The 17,681-nt window shown below is 35.6% G+C and overlaps 1 protein-coding gene and 1 pseudogene across 3 annotated transcripts in view; one reads left to right on the top strand and one right to left on the bottom strand.

Annotated features, from left to right (window-relative positions):
• Nucleotides 1–17,681, bottom strand: part of SNX13 (sorting nexin 13) — a 147,842-nt gene that overhangs the window by 75,264 nt on the left and 54,897 nt on the right. For 2 of the 3 annotated variants that reach the window (XM_027539994.1, XM_027539995.1), the window contains exons 4-6: nucleotides 16,158–16,247; nucleotides 14,965–15,086; nucleotides 35–156 (exon numbers count right to left, since the gene is read on the bottom strand). In XM_027539994.1, the coding sequence (XP_027395795.1) occupies nucleotides 35–156; nucleotides 14,965–15,086; nucleotides 16,158–16,247 (334 nt within the window). Of the gene's footprint in view, nucleotides 1–34; nucleotides 157–4,927; nucleotides 4,990–14,959; nucleotides 15,087–16,157; nucleotides 16,248–17,681 lie in introns of those variants that run through there. The other variant, XM_027539996.1, reaches the window with a different exon arrangement.
• Nucleotides 12,917–14,246, top strand: LOC113891779 (annotated as a pseudogene).

Raw genomic sequence — 17,681 nt, 5'->3', positions numbered from 1 at the left:
TCCTAATTTTCAAATGGGATAAAGATATTATTACCTTTCACTTGATCATCTTTCTCTGTTATCTTTTGTTGGGCCTTTCTGAATACTCGTAGGTGTGTGCCAAAATCATCTACAAGGCGTGTAGTAAAATAAGGTTGCCAGTCTATTTCTTTAGACCTTATAACAAACACATTACATAAAAGGATGACTTTTTAAATCAAAAAATAAATTTATTCAATGACTATTGAAAAACAACATGATCATCACAGACTGAATTTATTTACACTTTTTGTCCATTTAATCAGTATTACATCTTAGCATTCCTCTTCAAAAGACCCATAGTTTATCAAATCTATTTAAACTTTTGAACAGTATGCTTTGAAGTATTTTATGTGTCGAAGCTTAAAAGTATTAAGTGTTTAAAATTAAAAACAGGAAAGAAAACAGGCAATTTCTCATCCCAGACATAACAACACATTAAGAACTTAGAATGCTTTTGCTTGTTTTTAAAAGAGCACTTGGGATTTTTGATTCTTTCTGAACCCTTTCTGAATTCTCCACATTCTTCCATTTAGTTATACAGTCCAAGTTTTGAACCAAATACCTTTGGTGTGAGCCTGATTGGTTTCTGTTTGCATATATAAACACTTAAAAACTCAACTATTCAAAATAGCTATAGTCACCTGGAAATGGTTTAAAGAATAATGTATAAAATACCACACTTACCCATGAAAAAAGTGGTAACTAATTTTATTAAGCTACCTAGTACTCTTATAAAAGAAGACTTCAACAAACACTGCTAATTTAGCACACCAGTGAAACATAACAAATACAATAGATAAATACAAAACAGATTACACATCTCTTTTGATTAAGTGATAATTTTAAACAAGCATTTTTTCAATGCTGTTTTCCTTATATTAACATTAAAATTAATTCATCCCTTTATGAACATACCAAATAGAAGACAAAGAGTTATTCATAAAGATGCTGAGCAATAAAGGAGAGGAAAAAAAAAAAGTATACCATAAGTCATCATGCTAATTCACCATACATAAAAAAGCAAGTGAGTAAGTTAATTTGATTATTGTTTTTGGAGAAAAACCTTATAAATGTGATAACAGCACTGAGGAATATCACAGACGGCTGTTTTCAAATAAAAACAAATTATTAACATTAATATACTTTTTAATGTGCAATTATAATCTATTATACACATGGAAAGTAAATTATAAGTACATGAAATACAAGTCAACTTATTAAAAATAAAGGTAACCTGAGTGTTCAGATTTGCAGAGGGGTTATCATTAGACTATATGAGCCATGTATATTAAATACTTTGAGGTCTCTAGAATCTTTGTTTCTTAAAAGAGAAAAGCACTATTATCTGTGTAAGCATCTTTCAAAAATCCTTACATGAATATCTGTACAAAATCATCCAAACTTGAAAATTTGTATAAGAACAAAATTTACATGGTATAGACCATAAATTCATTTAATCCATAAAAGGTTCATTCTAACAAATTTAGAAGCAGAATCTTTCAAATTGTATGTGCTCTGTTTCATGTATAGTGCTGTTATAGAATTTATTGAAATTCAAGCAAAATAAATTCATTAATTTTAGAACCTATCTCAATACATCTTAGAAGATGTAAATGAGACATCTGAAGAAGATATAAAAGGATGTAAAAGTAATATTTAACATGACTGGAAGTTAATCAGTAATGCAAATATAAAAAATTATTTTAATTATTAAACACAGATTTCTACTTTCAATATATAAATACATTGAGGTGAGGAAAACAGGAAGCATAATATTTCATATTCCCTGTCCAAGGTAATTATTTTCCCTCTGCTTGACTCATTTTCACTGAATACATACAAATTTAATGTAAATCTCAATTCAAAGGAACTATTCTAGGTAAGGAAGATAGGAACAACAGTAGTACATGACTGCCCACTTATAAATTAGGAAAATATCTACTAATAATTTCTAGTAGTATTTACCTTATAATTTGAAAACATTTTGTTGACAGTGAAGTACTTCCTAAAATTATGGTATATGACTAATATATAATAAGTGCAATGTAAATATAAATTTAAAAATCATTTAATTTATGTAATAGCCACATTTCCTTCTATTGATCTACAAATAGCTTTCTATTTGAGTTCTTAATACTATTATTCTTAAATCATAACTGCAGTCAAGGCTCTTTTTCACTTTGTTTAAAATATTTCCCCACATGTCTTCTAGTAAAAACATCTAGATTATTATACAACGAATCCTATTATCTATACTTTCATTTTATTACTACTTAGAAGCTTTCATTTCTTGAATTTAAAAATGAGAGCATACTTCCTATATGACCAAGAGAATAAGGAATATATTCAACCCTACTCCAAAAAAATAAAATTTACAGTAGGTTCCTGTAGCTTATATATCTTGATAGAATGACTGCATGAATTACAATGGTTAACTAGGAATGCAAATAAGAAATGAAGTCTCAAAGAACAAAAGCAACAGTCAAACTATAAAGTGAACCTCTCTGAATATATATTAGGCCTTATCTTCACCTCTAATACCAGCATCTTATTCCTGGCCTTTTCATTGGTCTCCCATGTCCTTTCTTGTCTCTGCCTTCATTCTGTTTTCCATAGAGCAGCCAGAGTGATCTTTTTAAAAACACAAATATGATAATACGAAACAAGAGCTTTAAAAATACTTTAATGACTCCCTGATCATGCATATCTGGGTCCCTGCTTACTTCCTCATCGTCTGTTTCGCTCTCTTCCTTCCTCTTTGGTTCTGTTCTTATCTCAGTGCCTCTGGACAGACTATTTCTTCTGCCAAGTTTGCTCACTCTGTCTACTCCCTACAAATTTACTTTCTCTCCTCCACATTCCCCTGACAATTCCCATGTATGCTTTCGAGTTTATCTAAAATGTTGGCTCTACACACAGAACCCTGCATTGACCCTCACCCTCTGCCGTACTCCTTCACACTAGGTCTGGAGATCTCTGGTTACAGTGCTTAGTTCTATAGCACTAGAATCTGCAGTTAAATAATTCAATTGCTGAGATAAGTCAGGGATTTCATCTGTTTTATTCCACTGTGTTTGTTTTATTCACAGTGTTGTTCCCAATGGCTAAATAATACGTTAAACACTGGAGGCACTCAATACATACCAATTTATTGATTTCTCTTTCAGGGTCAGAGCACTGTTAACAGGTGCCTGGAGAATGGCCCATGAACCACCTAGAACAGCTTCTTCCTTACTCCTTAAAGTTCTGAAATGGGACACACATTGATTGAGAAGCTCTTTTTGCCTCTCTAAAACCTAAAGCTGCTGCTGCTAAGTCGCTTCAGTCGTGTCCAACTCTGTGCGACCCTGTAGATGGCAGCCTATCAGGCTCCTCCATCCTTGGGATTCTCCAGGCAAGAACGCTGGAGTGGGTTGCCATTTCCTTCTCCAACGCATGAAAGTGAAAAGTGAAAGTGAAGTCGCTCAGTCGTTTCCGACTCTTAGCGACCCCATGGACTGAAGCCTACCAGGCTCCTCCGTCCATGGGAGTTTCCAAGCAAGAGTACTGGAGTGGGGTGCCATCGCCTTCTCCAAAACCTAAAGCTACTTAATGCTAAAGCCTAAAAAAGGCACTGAATGTCCCAAATATGGGGCTGAGACTGAGATTACACAAATTGCTTCACTGGTTCCATCTATTCTAAGCAGTATACAGCTTATCATAAGGAATACAAAACACACATCAAAATCAATTAAAGACTTCTGTAAAGAGGCCTGGACTGGCATACATGCCCTTGATTCAAGTAAAAGATACACCATTTCATTAGTTGTGAAATTCAGCAAGTCATATCACATCCCATGGTTTTTCTCTAGGGACACTTACAGCTTTAAGAATCTATGATTAACCAAATACAACATACACATAGGCAGGCACACAGGAACACAATACATGGAAAAGTGATAATGAGTAAATAAAATATCTGATCAAAAGAGGGAATCATGAATGTATGTCATTTTAACTTCAATCATATAAATCATTCAATATAAGACCAAGACAAGACCTTTTGATTAACGTTTTGCTAAGTGTTATTAATGTAGCCTTTGTCTTGAATAAATCATTCTCACACTGAAGAAGTTATGGTTTCCAGTTTCTTTTAAATGACGTAACAACTAAGGACATTTGTAAACAAATCTGAACGCAGAGTAAGGGTCTTTCAAGGCTCTTCACCAGTATTTTGTAGTTGTCTTTTGCACACCTAATTCAATTGCAATCTATTCAGCAACTTGCTCTGAGTAAATTCCAAAGCAAGTGACCTCATTTTCACAGGAACTACCCTGTCATACTCATATTTCTTCAAAATAGGTAGGGGTAAATTAAATTATATGATTATAATAAAAAATATAACCAGGGTACACAGGTTCAGAAACAAATACAACTTCCTTTTCTAACACACTCAATTGTCTTGCTCCTCTAAAGTATCCCTGTTCAGCTCACACTACAGACCTATTATATGAAATTTTCTTTGCCCAAGAATCTATTAATACAAGTGACTTTTGATAAGTTTAAATCTCAAAAAGTGGGAACAGAAATGGGCAGAAGTATAAGAAAGTGGTCTATTAGCCTAGCTTTAATGCTACGGGCATGAGTTAGTATGTCGTACAAAGGGAATGGACTGGCTAACTAAAGAGAACTTCTACTACAGTAGTACAGAACTCGTACCATTCCAAAAAGAGTCACATACAGAAATAAGCAGAAGTTAAGAGCTATGTCATAAGTTAAAAAAGATTAAAAAAATCTTGATGAATGAGTACTATGATTGATGAATGAGTACCATTTAACAGGGAAAGTAAGGATATAGGAACAAGCAAAAGAAGGGAATGAGCATGATCAACCCGTAGTTGATCACGTAGTCATCACGACGACTTGCCTAACTAAAGAAGTGGGTGACTGCTGGGCAGTAGAGGCAATCTTCACACACTTGGCAGAACACTGTCCTGGAAAAAGTCCTTTATATCAAAATGAAAACAGTCAAAACTGATCTTCCCACAGAAACAATCCTATGATAAATGTTTCATTCCTTATGCTGTATTATTTTTTCACAGGAATGATTACTAAGATATTATCTTAAAACATTAAAAATGACACAGTATACTGCATAGTATATACACTGTATAGTATTCGTGTTTGTATATGTGTGAATATATATCAAAAGTCATACACACTTATCACATATAAAGGCTTTTTAAATGTATATTAATCAGTAAGGGCAATATAATAACCAACTGCATAAAATACAATAATATGTATTAATCTCCTAAATGAGGTCTTTTACCTTCTAAAGAAGAAATATCAGACATTTTTTTTAAAAAATCACTAGCAAAATTCCTAGTTTTACTGGGTAGATTTTGACAAGCATCTTTGAAGACATTTTGAGAAGTTCTATTTCACTAGTTTTTTTGATCACCTGACTCACAGCCATCTTTTGCCGAAAGTGAGTGACCTATCTGTAAAAGAAAAAAATTCCTTCCTTGAGTCACTGAATCAGACAGTTAACCCCCTCAGAATTCACTATCATAAAGGATATACTCTTTAAAATACATAAACCTTTACATGTTTCCATCCTTAAGAGTCCTTGAGGGAGTACTTTGTTAGCATCAAAAGCTTCAGCCTAAAATTGAATTTGAGCAATATTTTAAAAGCAAAGAATTGTAAACTTGCTTCTAAATCCATTTAAAGACTTTCCCTTCTTCCAGTCTCAATTTGCTCATAAATATTTCAAGTTACCATAACCACTTCCCTAGAGCATTTTTGCTTCCCTTTTAAAAACTACTTCAAGAATTTAGGACTGAGTATAAAATAATTAAACTAATTTTTCACAACATTCCTAAATTTACATTAAACTTATGATCACTCTCTACCATAATCCTCAAAAATACATGGAGAATCACTCTTTCACAGGAGCTAAGTTAGCAACCATGAGGACACAAGTTTCACCACTTTATGGTTATAATTAGTCTGCTCCCTTCCCTCAGCTGCACCTCCTCCCCCTGTGTGCTGCAGCATGCGTGCATGCCAAGTCGCTTCAGTCAAGTCCGACTCTTTGCTATCCTATGGACTGTAGCCCGCCAGGCTCTTCTGTACATGGGATTCGCTTCCCTAGGGGATCTTTCCTGACCTAGGGATCAAATCCATGTCTCTGGCACCTCCTGCATTAGCAGATGGGCTCTTTACCTCTAACTCCACCTGGGAAGCCCCATGTGCTGCAGGGGGAGAGCCAAATGAGCACCTCTCTCTCCCAACCCCACATGCAGTGACTTTATGCTCACAGCTTAAAATCCACCACGGTGGGAACTTAAAGTAGCAGACTTACAAAACTACAAATTTATTGTTTTTAGTATTCTATAGAGAAGAGCAGTAGTTTGGATAATCAAGTAAAAAACTGTCAAGTTTCATTGATACAAAACTGCTTAACTATAGGGAAAAGATTGGTCTAGTACATATCTTAGATGTTTGAAGTCTTGCATCCTTTCTGACCATGCAGAAATGTAATAAAAGGTTTAAATATAGTTTATCATCATCCTACTTTAAGATTTACTATCAGTAAAACAGCAGACCAGAGAAGTACTTTAATCCCAAAGTAAATTAAATCTAAAAAAATAACTCTCCAAATGGTATTCAAAATGTGGGGTGTGATAGAGAATGTGAGTGTTTTGAAGAGGAGATATGAGTGAAGGCAAACAGATCGAGATTAGTAACAACTATATCAGGGAATCTCAGTATTTCAGAACTGAAAGAGATCTGAAAGAATTACCACAAACCTTTATAATTACAAGGCCAAAAATGTAAATTATTTATTCCAGATTAGTTACTGAGGTAAAGGTTTTGTTAAAACAAAAACAGGATTCCTGAGTTTCAATTCAGTTTATCTGCTACACCTTGAACTACATGAAATCTTCTGACTCATAAAAGTTATAAACAAATTGGTAGAAATGGAGAAAAATCTGGGCCTGCAGTTTTATATAGCCATAGTATGGAAATGGTACTCAGTGAACTACAACTCCACATAAAAAAATCCATCCAGTTCTACAATGCAGAAGTTCTAAAGAACTTCAATCTCCAAATATAAAGAAAAAATTAGAAGAACACACATAAAGCACACTCACCTAATTTAGAGGTTGAGTATAAAGAACACAGAGCTGGAAGCCTTAAGCTACATGAAAAAAAAAAAAAAATAACCTGGGGCTAAGTGTGCATCTTAAGTATAATGTTAAGTACTAACAATTAAATTCATCTTACTAAGTATTTTAATAAACAAGGTTTTCAGTAAAATTTATCTGATAAATGAAACATTCGTAGACCCAACAGTGAAATACATTAAATTCTGTGGGAAAAAAATTACCAAGAAGTCATAAATGGAAACTCTGTTAACAATAATCTATTGAGTATTGACTACCCCATTATGTACAAAAACAACTATATGTAAGCACTAATTTCAAGATAACTTCACGAGGAAGTAAGGATACAATGGCTATCTGTACAAAACATGTCATATACAGCTGAAAAAAAGGATTCTTTTATTTATGTGCTAATAATATAAAAAACAGGAAAATAAATTTAGTTGAAAAAAGTCATCCTAGATATATATTTTTTTAGTGCTGAGCACCAAATGTTCCTGTCTTGGGCTACAAGAATAATGCATGCCTGTTTTGTAAAATGTCATTTCTTTCTTTAGATTTTTCTATATCAGCTGTAAATTAGCCATACATCCACAATCCAAAGATCATTGTTAATATTTTACTATTTTTTTCTCTTACTGTTTGCTATGCTCACATATTTACAATTTTAACACACCTAAAATCATACAGTGTACAACTTCTTTGTATATGAGTTTTATTCCAATATTTTTCCTATTTCTTGAATAATACTTCTTAATATTTTAATGGATGCAAACTCTTTTCCTAAAGAGCCAAACAGGAACGGTTTCAGGCTTTGCAGGCCACATTACCTCAGTCAGTTCTGCCACTAAAGCACAAAAGCAGCCATGGACAAAATGCGAACAAATGAGCACAACTGTCCAATAAAACAGTAAAACTGTATTTATAAAACCAGGAAGCAATGCAGTACAGTCAACAATGGCCTAGTTTTAACATAGGGAAAAGCTCTGAAAGACACTCTCTGTCCAAGATATACAAATAACTAATTAGCACAAGAAAAGATGCTTAATATCATTAGCCATCAGAGAAAAGTAAATCAAAACCATAATGAAATACCACTTTAGACCAAGGAGAATGACTTTAATCAAAAGCCAGACAATAACAAGTACAGGCAAAGGCAGAGAAACTGGAACACTCATACATTGTTGGCAGGAATGAGCAGCCACTTAAAAGTTTGCAGTTCCTCAAAAGATTAAACAGAGTTACCATATGACCCAGAAATTTCATTTCAAGGTATACATCTCAGAGAAATGAGAACATCAAGTCTACACAAACATGTACATGAATGCTCATAGTAGCATGCTTTATAAAAACCAAAAAGTAGACACAACCGCAATGGTTACCAACTGATGAATGGATAAACAAAACATGGTGTGTCCATACAACAGAAAATTATTCAGCAATGAAAAGGAGTAACTAATAATACATGCCACAACAAGGATGAAGATTGAGGGCAGGAGGAGAAGTGGACGACAGAGGATGAGATGGTTGGATGGCATCACTGACTCAGTGGAGATGAGTTTGAGTGAACTCCGGGAGTTGGTGATGGACAGGGAGGCCTGGCGTGCTGGGTCCATGGGGTCACAAAGAGTTGGACACGACTGAGCGACTGAACTGAACTGAACAACAAGGATGAACCTTGAAAACATTACACTAAGTGAAAGAAGCTAGTCACAAAAGATCATATATTATTTTATTCATGTAAAATGTCGATAAAGACATAGAAAAAATATATAGTTGACTACGCAGAGGTAGAACCTTGTGGGGGATATGGGAAGAGACTGATTAGTGGATATCAGGTTTCTTGGTGGGGCCATTAAAACATTCTTAAAGTAAATGTGATAAAGGCTGCACAACTCTGAATACACTGAGAGCCAACAACTTAAAGTGGGTGAAGAGTATGGCATAAGAATTATAAAAATATACAATTAACCACTAACCTTTACCTCTATACACCCATTCTTGAAGTCCAGTTTTGGGCTCAATCCACATCAGGTTTTGCTCAGGTACTCTGGTCCATTCTACCTCTAGATCAAATCCTTTAAATAACACCCAAATAACCAGTTTCTCTCCATTTCATGTGTTTTAATTTTGTTTCCTCTGCCCTTCCCCCTCAAAAAACAATGAAGCTAAGAAGACAAGAGAATCTGTGTGCATATATTCCCAGAAATGTAAGAAATAACAAAAACAAGAAGAAAGAAGTTAACATTCACTGAATACATACTATGTGCCAGATTCCTATGGTGTTTTACATGTTCTTTTCTCTCATATAATTATTACAACAACCCTATGAGAAAATTACCTCATTTTGCTGATGCTGAGATTGAGGCACAGAAAGTTAAATAACTTGCTCAAAAAATCACTTATTGGTTGACAAACACTTTATGAAATATTTCATGCATATGATCTCATTTGCCCCTCACAACTCAGAGTTTGTGACAAGTATCAGTATCACTATTTTACAGATATGTTAGGAAATTTTCTAAGTATACTGTAACTTAATGGTACAGGTAGAATTACAATACAGATCTCCCAAGGCTTTCTCTCCAATGTCATGCTATCTTATTTGAAGAGAGAATTAAAAATATACAGGTTATCACAGATTCATCCCCTAAAGTTCCAGGTTAATGCCCAGGTTCCACAGAGAACTAAAGAGTTCCCTGGGAAGGTTTCCTTCCCCAAACTGCTACTAGAAACAGGTACTAAAGTTAGGATGACGTGTGGCATTACAATGTACTCTCTCATATCTGATGCCATTTAATCTTAGCAACAACCTGATAAGCAGATACACGTTGTCACTAGATGCAAAGAATTTATGTTTCTTATCCATTCAAGGTCATGTTGTTTAGTCACTAAGTCATGTCTGACTTCTTGTGACCCATGGACTATAGCTCTCCAGGTTCCTCTGTCCATAGGATTTCCCAAACAAGAGTACTAGAATGGGTTGCCTTTCCTTCTCCAGAGGATCTTCCCCACCCAGGGATCAAACCACCATCTCCCACACTGGCAGGTGGATTCTTTACCACTGTACCACCAGTGCCATAGAGCTTAATAAATAACAGAACTAAAGCTCAAAACCAGAATTTCAGACTCTACATATATCCTTTCCCTCCTGTTATAACAAAATTAGCATTTTGTTTGATGCTGATATTCTGTGATTGTTTCCTCAAGGTGCCAAATAAATATGAACACTAGAATTTGGTGGTTCTAAATCTTTCTGGGGTTCACAGGTCCTTTTTGAAAATAAAATCTACAGAACCACTCAGAAGGAAAAAGAAAAAAAAGCACAGAAAATTTTGCTTAAATCTTCAAGGCTTCATGGGCCCCTGGTTAAAAACTCTATACAAGATTGAAATTTGAAGGAGAGAAGAGATAACGTACGCTTTGCAGTGCACAGCAGACAAGAATAAGAATTTAAGAAGTATTCAAGTAATGATTATAAGCACTTAATTTTCTTGATATTCTCATTGGAAATAATCAAGGAGCCCCTGTGAAAACATATATTTTAGTATGGCTTTACTAGAAAAAGCCAATGAAAGACAAAAATAAAGCCACTCATTGAGAAGGCACAAACATTAACTGAGCCTCACTACATGCTACAGACAAGTAATATTATCAGCTTTTTATGAATAAGGAAACTAAAGCTCAAGAGAGGCTGATTAATTTGCTCCAAAACTTAAGGCCAACGACCAAGCAAAGACAAAATTCAGATAGTCTAGGATGGAAGAAACTTGGTTCTTCCTATAATCACCCAATATTTAGCATGAAAGCACAGAATGTTAGTAGAGAAGGAAATGGCAACCCACTCCAGTATCCTTGCCTAGAGAATCCCATGGTCAAAGGGGCCTGGTGGGCTACAGTCCATGGGGTCGCAAAAGAGTTGGATATGACTGAGCAATTGAACAATAATAGAATGCTAGAGAAAGGAGAAAAAAACTATAACAGGAAGTTTAAAGAAAAGGTAGTTAGAAGATCAAAGAACAGGCAAAGCACTGCAGTGATATGACAGAAAGGTGAGGGAAACTAAGATGATAATCTAGATCACAATATATCTGTTAGGGACTGGGGGACAGAATAGTGACTGTTAAGAATGATTCTTACTCTGCCCCCAACTCAACAGATAATCTTGGACTAACTGTTTAATCTTTCTGGAATTTAGCTTCCTTATCTGTGAAATTATGGGTGAACGGTGACATAAAAACTTAAATTTCTAACATTCTTCACAATTTTTAAAACATTTTCACATGAACTATTTCCATTACATTCTACCGACCAGGGATTTTTGCTTTATTCACTGCTATATCTGCAGCATCTGGCTGAGGCAAAGTAGACATAAAATATGAGTTAAAAGAACACATGAATTTGCTCCAGACCAAAACCCTGTGAGGAATACAGTACAAGGCAGGTATTTATGACACTTATTTCACACATGAGAAAAACCAAAATCCAAAAAATTTAGAATACTTGCTCACAGTCCCATAGTTAAATGAGAGAAGAGGATACAAACTCACTCAAGTCTTCCAATTACTAGTTCAAAATTCTTTCTAGGTCTACAATTTTTTATATTTTAATATAATCTTAAGCAGGCAGACAAAAGAATAATGAACTCTTCTTACTCCCATCTTTGCAGAGAGGGGGGAAAAAGTCATTAGAAGGGTGTTACTATAAAAAGCAGTGACCAACAGATTCAGAATAATGATCTTAAACAATATCTAACATGCAATAATGTTACATATATGAACTAAAGGACATAAAATCCAATTTCTGACTTCTTTGATTATATGTTAGTATATTTTCTATATTCCACAGTGCATCTACACTCATAATTATGGTTGGCTACTTTCCAAATGTTTGCTGTTAATCATAAAAGAGAAGGGGCTTCAATCTATCTAAGTAAGGTTAAAATTCAAACTATGAAACCTACTGCAGCCTGCCTCAGTGACCGGAGGCTGAGGAATTCATCTCCCACTCTAAACCTTAAGATCAACTGAATTATAGAAGAAAAGTCTTGACAGGGCAGCATGAGCTGGAAATATCTATTCAGACAGAAACAGAAACAAAGTAAGAGCCCTAGGGCAAAGCTCTACTCTCCAAGACTCTCAGAAGTACAAAAGTGCATTTCAAGAACCTAAGTGGGGAAGAAGAGGGGCTGGCTAGAGAATAACACCTTCAGATTTGAGAACCTACTTGTGACACAGCAATGTAGCCTCCTGCCTTGAGGCCATAGGCTTGTAGGAAAATCACTGCATGTACTGGGTAGAAAAATCTTCTATTAAAAAAAAAAAAAAAAAAGAAGATAGCAAACTTACCCAAAGATAAAATCCTTTCTTTAAAATATAAATAATTTCTCCACATGAAATGGCCCCTCTAAAAATCAAGTAGTTTAAATACAAGGATACAGACCAAAATATTTAGGCAGTATATAAGAGGGTGTTTGTAAAGTGAGAATTTTAGTATATCTCAGAAAAGTTTCTTAAAGGAAATCTCATTAAAATATACTTCTCTTCTGAAAGTAAATAAATAAACTGAATATTCTCCACCGACTGCTCCTTTGAGTTCTTCTAAGAGGACTTCATTAGGTATGTGCCTAAGATAAGTGGGCAGTTACACTGAGCTCTTCTCACAGCACCTGAATAAAGAAGACTACCTGGAATGACTCTGGAACCTCAGTGAGCCCCAATCTATCCCCCAGAACTACCACCATGGATGGCTACAAGGCAGTGCTGATCCCACACAGAAGAGTACATGGACCCGGAGGATGGCTTCACTGGCTGGTGAGAAGCCAACATGAGCACAGTGGGCGTCAGGAGGTGAAGCACAACATGCAGGTGCTACAAGATACTGGTTAGGAGTCTGACATCTGCTTCACCAGGTGCAGAAGCAACAATTGGGACTCTCTGGACTACACCAGATGCCACTGATCAACTGTGGCTGCCAGTAGTGCAGACTTAGCCGCAATAAGGCAGATGTTGCTGCCAAGCAGGATGAAGCCCAGGTAAAGATCTGGAGATGCTGTCATGTTCTACCATCTCCAGTGAAGCCTGACTATCCCTTCAACAGCAACACCAGTAAGACTGCAGGCATGCAGACCTCAATAGCCATCAGCTACCCTCCTGTGAAAGTCTGAAGGACACTACTGCTAGAGTTCTGCCCCTTTGGAATGAAAAAATAGTTCCCCAGATGGAGGAAGGGGAGAGGGTAGTGAATACATCCCTTAGCATCAGGCTTCAGGGCACCGTCAGCCCTTTGGCGGGGCTCTCTGAAGAGGCTATCGTGGAGTTGCACCTGCCTCCTGGTATTCCCACTGAACAAGAACTTGCAGCCCATCAAGCCCATGCAGTTCCCTGGGAAATGAAGAGCCCATGTGTGGCGTTATGGAGGCTATGGCTGCCCAGGGCAAGCCGATTAAGTGAAGCCAAGCAAGGACACCTTGCTTTCCCCAAGACATGAGCCCTGCCACGCCATTCCTCTGCATCTCTTCCCTGCAAGTCTGTGGGCATCTTAAATTGTATCTCCAGATGGGGATCAGTGGCTCCCAATTTTGCTCTAGCCATTTTGTCTCTTGCTCCCACTCATTTCATACAATCTAGTCAGAACAGCACCTATGGGGCATGGGTTCTTCGTGCAAGCCAAGGAAAGACTTATTCAAGAGGGTGGAAATGCAGTAACTCTGGGATTTTTTTTGCTAGTGCTTTGTTTATTACTAAAGCCCTGCTTGAGTAGGAGACTGGCAGGAACCATGCTAAGGTGTGACCAATAAGGAGGAACAAGCTAGCTTATTTGTGTTGCCAGCAGCTACTCCTATACTATTCTGTGGCCAGGTAACTGTCAAAGAGACTCTACTTATTCCAATAGAAGACAAATGGAAACTGCATGGGGTTCAAACAAATATTTCCTCTGTTACTCCAGAGGAAATGACTCTAGAAGATTGGGATCCATCCTGTTTATGTATTTACATTTACTTTTACCACACACACAGACATACAAATATATATAGATATATATGCACACCACACACACTGCATCTATATTTACACATATTTATATATTTCATATATTTATATAAATATTAATATTAAAAATGCCAACAATAACAAAAACCTTCTGAGGTTTCTAGTGGTCAGTTGGCATCAGAATACAAACCATTCCTTACACCAATCTGAGACAAGCTCCTTAATGTCTACGGTACAGGGCCTGATCCTGCCTTATGTTTCAGAACCCCTTGCCTGCCTTACTGTTTTACGACAGTGAAACACCTCCTAGTCATGCCCAAGAGTGTCTTTCACTGCCAGATTTCTGAATCATGTTCCGTCTGTCTGGCCCTGCCACCTTGGTTCAGTATTTACTTTGAGTTTAACTGTACTAAATCTTATTTCCTGAACAATATAATAAAAGAATGATATTGCAATTAAAAACAAAGAGTATCTGGGTAAGAGGGGAAAAAGTATTATCAATATGTGGGATGAAAGACTCTGAACTGTCACATGATTGGACAACTGGGTTCTGAGGAAGAAACTGACATACAGACTTAGAAAACAGGGATTAGTCGAGATAAACATTCTGCAGTTGTAAAAGAGTAAAGGTTTTTCAGGGCTCTAGTTCCATAAACTAAGAGTTATCCCACAATAACAATCTACTGCTCTACTTACCTTGGAATAACCAATTTTCTCCTTCCATTTAAAAGTTATTTTCCCTATTGATACAAACAATATTTAAATTTTTCGGCATAAATACAATCCAGTGACCTTACCTAGTAGCAAACTGAATGAGTGCATTCTGAAGAGTCTGCCTAATTTCAAGAAGAAAAGATTCATCATCACTTAGTGTATAATACCAATACTGGACATAATCCCTCAAGGAAAACTGGATAACCTAAAACAAAAATACAGGAAAAAATACAGTTTTTAAGGATTTAAAAAGTAATAGTGGCAAACTAAAACTTAAAAAGATTATTTGAAATTTTCATTTATTATCTACCTAATAAATTGTGGTAGTAAATAACTGTCTTCATTACAAGAGCATCAATATGCTAAAAAACATTTCAAAAAATTAAGTTATTAAATTAAGTTATTTTGGTAGCCCAATTCATCTACTGCCTAATTTTTTTTTAATTAAAGAATTATCTATGGTGAAGCCCTACCCAAATTCAGGTTAAAGATGGAGCATGCAGAAACATTAATTTCCAATGGTAAAATACAATGAAGAGTTTTAGTTAGTTTGATGGAATGAGATGCAAAATAATATCAAGAGACCCTAGTAATCTTGAAAAAAATGCTTTCTTTGAGAGTATAATCAGATTCATTGCAGTCAAATGACAAAAATGACATAATTCACTTAACTCTAATACCAGTGATAGTGTCAACAGCATTATTACCCAATAAATGGCAAATAATACAACATAATGTATAATTTTTCTGCAAATCAGATAAACTAAATAAGGGTTTATCTATAAAATAATATTTAGAATTTTAAGGTACACATTATTTGCAATAGTCATATAATTGAGCATCAGTGAAAATATTTTGGGAGAGAATAATTTTAATTTTTAAAGTATTTTTGAATGAAGCCAGTAATATCCATTTTAAAAAGTAACAAAAGTAGTAGAAAAACCTCTGACTTATCAAACCACTAGCTTAGTCATCAGCTGAAGAGCAAAAATTTTTGAAGAGCAACATTGTAACTCTTAAAACAATTAGAAACACTATCAGATGTTAATAAAAACTTTTTTTTCAATGTAAATTCAACCAAAAGGGTTTAACACAAAGCAAACACATATAAACAAGTTCATAAATAAGGCAGCAAGTTTATATAGAGAATCCAAGAACAGCATTATAATGAATTTCCAGCATATTACATAAATAGCAAAATTATTTCTTAGTATTTCAAGAGAAATGCACCCAGCACACAATATATGGAATTCAAATACCACATACTGAAACTCACTTGCTGGAGAGGTTCATCAATTATATTGGCACCTGTCAATCTTCTATCAATCTTTATAGTTCTGGCTTCCCGTTTCATTTCTTCTAAGCACTGAAAGGGAATCATAATGTTTTATTGCATAGTTTCTTGATTCAAAATATCTATAGTTTATTTCTAACTAAATATTGACTGTAACATCCCTCTCATTATCTTCAAGCTAATAAATAACCTTATTTCTTGAGACTCAGGTATCAAGCAAATACTATGTCTCAAATTAAGAAAACTAGATATCCTCAGTAACAATAATCAGCAAACATTATTTAGAATGTGAGAAACTTGAAAAATCAGGGATACTGTTATCATATTTCAATGAAAATTTAACACCATAAATTAGTGTTTCAGGTGAGTCAAATTAATAATGGTCTTTATTAAACACACCCCCATTTCCTCCTCCCTCCCAGCCCAAAGGGGTATACCAGCTGCCAAATTAACATACTTTAAATTAAGTTTTACTAAGGGATGGTTCTCAGCAACTAAAAAAAATTAATTTCTTTTGTCCATAGTTTTCAGAAAGATCAGTGACCTGGAAATACAGTAAAAAGTAGTAGGATACTCTTTAATTAATACAAACCAGGGCTTCCCTGGTGGCTCAGTGGTAAAGAATACAACTGCCAATGCAGGAGACACAGATTTGATCCCTAATCTGGGAGGATTCCACCTGATGTGGAGCAGCTAAGCCCATGCACCGTAACTGCTAAGCCTGTGCTCTAGAGCCAGAGAGCTGCAACCACTGAGCGAAAATGCTGCAACCACTGAAGCTCACGCACTCCAGAGCATGTGGGCTGTGCGACAGGAAGACACCACGTCCAGTGAGAAGCCCGCCCATGGCAGCTAGACAGTAGCCCCCGCGGGCCACAACTAGAAAAAAGCCTATGCAGCACAAAGAGCCGGCACAGTCATAAACAGATAAAAAAATTTTAAAAAGCACAAATGCATATTAAAAACATATGTTTCAAGTTATCCCATGCAACCACTGAGATTTTTTTCATAAAATATACTTATAAGTCATTTTAGAAAAAGCAAATCAAAATCACTATTTATACCATATACCAAAAAACAGATCATAAAGATTTAACCAATCTTGATTATGATGCATCATCCTCTCTATGTACCATTCAAATGAATAGAAACTATGGATGGCTAAGAAATGATTCAAAAAGAAAAGGCAAAAAAATCAAACAATCCAAATGAAAAATGGGCAGAAGACCTTAATAGACATTTCTTCAAGAAGACACACAAATGGCCAGTAGGCACATGAAAGGATGCTCAACATCACTAACTATCAAAGAAATGCAAATAGAAACTACAATGAGGTACCACCCACCTTATACTGGTCAGAATGACCATCATTAAAGTCTACAAATAACAAATGCTGGAGAGGGTGTGGGGAAAGGGCAACCCTCCTACACTGTTAGTGGGAATGTAAGCTGATGTTGCCACTATGGAAAACAGTATGGAGGTTCCTGAGAAAACTAAAAATAGAGC

The sequence above is a fragment of the Bos indicus x Bos taurus genome, chromosome 4, assembly GCF_003369695.1.
Source record: "Bos indicus x Bos taurus breed Angus x Brahman F1 hybrid chromosome 4, Bos_hybrid_MaternalHap_v2.0, whole genome shotgun sequence".
Lineage (NCBI taxonomy): Eukaryota > Metazoa > Chordata > Mammalia > Artiodactyla > Bovidae > Bos > Bos indicus x Bos taurus.
The sequence above is the reverse complement of the archived record's forward strand: the minus strand, read 5'-3'. Positions and strand labels throughout refer to the sequence as shown.